This window comes from Neophocaena asiaeorientalis, unplaced genomic scaffold (genome assembly GCF_003031525.2).
Source record: "Neophocaena asiaeorientalis asiaeorientalis breed wild unplaced genomic scaffold, Neophocaena_asiaeorientalis_V1.1 scaffold577, whole genome shotgun sequence".
NCBI lineage: Eukaryota > Metazoa > Chordata > Mammalia > Artiodactyla > Phocoenidae > Neophocaena > Neophocaena asiaeorientalis.
Genome location: NW_020174647.1, coordinates 134,824 through 139,306, shown reverse-complemented (window position 1 = coordinate 139,306; position 4,483 = coordinate 134,824). Strand labels below are relative to the sequence as shown.

The window sequence follows — 4,483 nt, the reverse complement described above, 5'->3', positions numbered from 1 at the left end:
ATCCCTACACTGATGTTCCTCGATTTACACTGTTAAATGGTTCATTAACATGTAATTCTGGCTAAGAATTACATTTGAGACTCCTTGCTCAGATTTTGGTCAACAGTACAAATCTTTCAGAAATTCAAGTTCTTATTAATCAATTTGTCAGCTAGGATACATTCAGGCATCAGCTGCAACTACAGAATAGGTGCACTGCCTCAGCGCTTTGAAAAGACATAATCTAGAACACTACTAGCAGGCAAAATATCTGTTACTAGACAGCATATGTGCAGTAGAGCAAGACAAAAACATATATTCATATGTTGGCTTGTTTAAGCCTCAAGCCCTCGATCCTTTGTTGAAATACAATAATTTCATTCCTATGGTTTTCAATACCAAAAACTCAACCTCCAGGAGGGCTAAAGTCTAATTTGTACTCCAAACCAAGTAGCAGTGCAGTTCGCTACTACTGAGGCTGAATCCATAAAGACTTCAAGACCACGTCCAGAAGACAAGTTATTATATATAATACCCTAGAAGGTCTGATACATAATTATCATATACATAGGTGGTCCTTCAGAGGACCAGCTTTTTACCTATAACATGTTTTTTGATGAAAGTTATTTAATGTACTGGAGATAACTGTGACTTACTGATCAAATATTTGAATACTTATACTTACCTGGGATTTCATTTCTGCTGAAAGAAAAAGGAAGAACAGGACTCACTTAAAAAAAAAAACAAACTTTAGAAATGAAAGTAAAAATCGTATCACACACTATCACTTTTGGAAGCAGCATAGAGGGGCAGTCAACGGTAAAACACTGGTGAAATAGGTCAAAACTCTGGGCCAAAATCCATTATTATTATCATCAGTGACAGCACCACAACTGTGCCCTTCAGAATTAATAATCACTCCTAAGAAACTTCATTTGGCATCAGAAGATGTGTTTAAGAGAAACACTCTGGGAGGTTTTGAATCAGACTTGGGTTTTTGTTAGCCAAGTAACAGGAGAATTTTTAAAGTGAGGGGAAGGGAAGAAGGAAACGGACCAGAAAAAGAATTTAAGCCATCATCTATAAACCAACAAAGCACTGATAGTTCCAAACATTATGTCAGACACTAAAATGACTGATATAGGCTCAAGTGGTTTATAAAACCTATAAAAAGACTACACCAGCAAAGTCCCCATTTATCTGTAGAGTTCAGAAACTAAAACAAGGAATATTTTAGCTTAAAACCTTATCTCAAGAGAATTATATATACTTCACATGAATAAAAATACCTGAAACCAAACATTTTTAAAAGCTCCAATACCCAAAATATAAAGAAAAAACTTCAGAAGACTCAATCAATCCATGACAATCACAAAACGGCTGGGCAATCTCTATCTCCCTTCCACACTAACCATCCATCCCATGGAAGACCAAGGGAGATCAGACCTTCCAGACTTATGCAACACCTGGCTGCTGCAAAATTCTATGGAGACTCCTTGTGGAACAGCAGTTTCCCATCTCTTGTGTCTCTCCCTATCAGGATCATGCAGGAAGCAAGTCTGGCTGTGCTATTTCTTATCATTGTCTGTCACCCATCTGCAACATGATATTGTACAGATAGGTAAAAAGTAGTTCCCTTTCCCCCAGAAGGTTGAGGCTCAGGTACAGGGGTAATTCTCCTGTGCACACAGTCATTATTTAGGCCGACTCAGTGACTTCAACAGGCTTAATCATGTGATCAGGTTTGTTGCCAGCTGCATAATGCTCCCACATCTGTAGATAGAGCCGCTCTAGTTCCATTGTATATTGTTTGGTGTTGAACAGAGGGCTAGATATTCTCTGCTTCCAGACTTTGCCACGAATTTTCTTCAGGCTGAATAAAAAAAAGAGATCCAAGTTTACAAATCAGAGCAGAAACTCAGAACTAGCCCCCATAAACACCTAGACACCTTTATGGTAAATTACATAACCAAACTTTCTCTTCTGATTGGCCCTCCTTTACCTCAATGCTAAAAAAGTGAAAGGTCACAGCTAACATAATGTTAAACACTTATAATGGAGTTCACCTCCAAGTCCCCTGAAAACACTGTTCTTTCCTAAATAAGCATATCCAAGAGACACCATGCTTTCTCCACTTCATCTTATTTCTACCTTTAAAATAAAAATAACACTTGGCAATGACACGTCTATTCCTACGTACTACTAGTTAGAACGTAAACTGTTTACCCTTTTAATATGCAACTTAGCAATGTGTCTACTAGAACCATAAATGTTCATGACCCTATGACCTATCAATAACACTTTTAAATCTATTCAACAGAAATAATCAGAGATGCAGACATACCTGACCATGCAAAGATGTTCACTGAAGCATCATTTACAATAGCTAAGGCACAAACTTAAGATGGAAGTATTCATTTTATGAATGCTTTAATGAAATAGGAAAACACTCAAGGGGAAAAAATACAGTACGTCTACTGCTTTAATTTTCCCCTTGTACATGAACTGAGTTGTTTATTTAGATATTAAAAAAAAAGTGTTCCTAATATCACCAAGACTATGGTTCTGTTCAGAAACAGGAAAAAAAAGCAATCAATTCTTCTGGGGAAAGAGGATAGAATTCTCTCTCTCCTCCTGTTGTGAATATATCATTTGTCATGAGACTATTCTTATACAGAGAGAGTTATTACTTTAGAACCAGAAGCTGGAATACTCTTGTACATTTTTAAAAACAATTAATAAAAAGGTTGCTTTAATGTTTTTTTGTGCCAAAACTAGTAAAACAGCTATGCATATCTGTTGGCCTCAACCCAACCATGACCATATTAATGTTATCTTCCAAATAAAAATACCTTTGTGTTATTTTTAAAGTTCTGTATGTCAGCTTCCCTGGTGGTGCAGTGGTTAAGAATCTGCCTGCCAATGCAGGGGACACAGGTTCGAGCCCTGGTCTGGGAAGATCCCCCATGCCGCGGAGCAACTAAGCCTGTGCGCCACAACTACTGAGCCTGTGCTCCAAAGCCTACGAGCCACAACTACTGAGCCCGTGTGTCACAACTACTGAAGCCCGTGCACCTAGAGCCCGTGCTCCGCAACAAGAGAAGCCACCACAATGAGGAGCCCACGCACCACAACGAAGAGCAGCCCCCGCTCGCCGCAACTAGAGAAAGCCCGCGCGCAGCAATGAAGACCCAAAGCGGCCAAAAATAACTAAAATAAAATAAATTTAAAACTAAATAAATAAAGTTCTGTACGTCAATAGAATGGTTAAACTGTGGTACATCCATACACTGAAATACTACTCAGCAATAAAAGGGAATGAACTACTGATATGAGCCAACAACACGGATGAATCTCAAAACATTATCCTGATTGAAAGAAGCCTTCAGAGTACATGCTGTATGATTCTATTTGTATAAGGTTCTAGAAAGGCAAGACTAAATAAATTATGGTGGAAAAAAAATTCAGAACAGTGGTTGTCTCTGAGGGTTGGTGAGGAGGACCAACTGAGAAGGGGTGTGAAGGAACTTTCTGGAGTGATGGTAATGTTCTACATGCTGCTGGAGGCCTGGGTTATAAAGGTATTTCTCAAAACTCACTTAAGATCTGTGTATTCCAGTTTGGGATTAGCAGGTACAAACTACTGTAGATAAAGTAAACAACAAGGTCCTACTGTACAGCACAGAGAACTATATTCAATATCCTATAATAAACCATAATGGAAAAGAATATGAAAAAGAATATACATGTGTATATAATATATATATATATATATAACTGAATCAACTTTGCTGTACCCCAGAAACAACACTGTAAACCAACTATACTTCAACTAAAAAAGTAAAATTAATTTAAAAAAAGATTTGTGTATACACTGTATATAAATTCTGCCTCAAAAGACAAAAGAAACAAGTATTAAACTCTAGTTAATGATGGCCATTCTGAAGTATTTAGGGAGAATACTGATATCTGCAGTTTACTTCAAATAAGATGGATTTCTAAATGGATATAGGAATAAACAGATGGAATGTGATAAAAGTACAGTAAAATTATCAGTGGCAGAAGCTAGGTGGTCGGTATATAAGTGTTTATTATAAAATTGAACTTTTTCATAATAAAATGTTGGGAAAAAGTAGTGTATGAAGTCAACTAAGTTCCAAAAAGAAAATACACTAAATTATTTACTGTAGTTACCTCTGGGATGATGGACATGTAAATTAATTTTTTAATGCCTGGGCTCAAAGTTTTCACTAGTTTTTCTTAGCTGTATATGATGTTCAGGGGAGAAAATTTTGAAAATGATAAATAAATGCTTAATATACATCTGTTGAATGCTTACTATGTACCAAGAACTGTTGTCAAGTGCTTCACGTGGAACACTTTTTTTCTTTTTTTAAACATCTTTATTGGAGTATAATTGCTTTACAATGTTGTGTTAGTTTCTGCTGTATAACAAAGAGAACCAGCTATGTGTATACATATATCCCCATATCCCCTCCCTCTT

General features: G+C 36.8%; 1 protein-coding gene across 2 annotated transcripts in view; it reads right to left on the bottom strand.

Annotated features, from left to right (window-relative positions):
- Positions 1–712: 712 nt before the first annotated feature.
- Positions 713–4,483, bottom strand: part of OGT (O-linked N-acetylglucosamine (GlcNAc) transferase) — a 35,206-nt gene continuing 31,435 nt past the window's right edge. For both annotated transcript variants that reach the window (XM_024758731.1, XM_024758732.1), the window contains exon 22: positions 713–1,852. In XM_024758731.1, the coding sequence (XP_024614499.1) occupies positions 1,678–1,852 (175 nt within the window). In that variant the 3' untranslated portion in view covers positions 713–1,677. The remainder of the gene's footprint in view (positions 1,853–4,483) is intronic.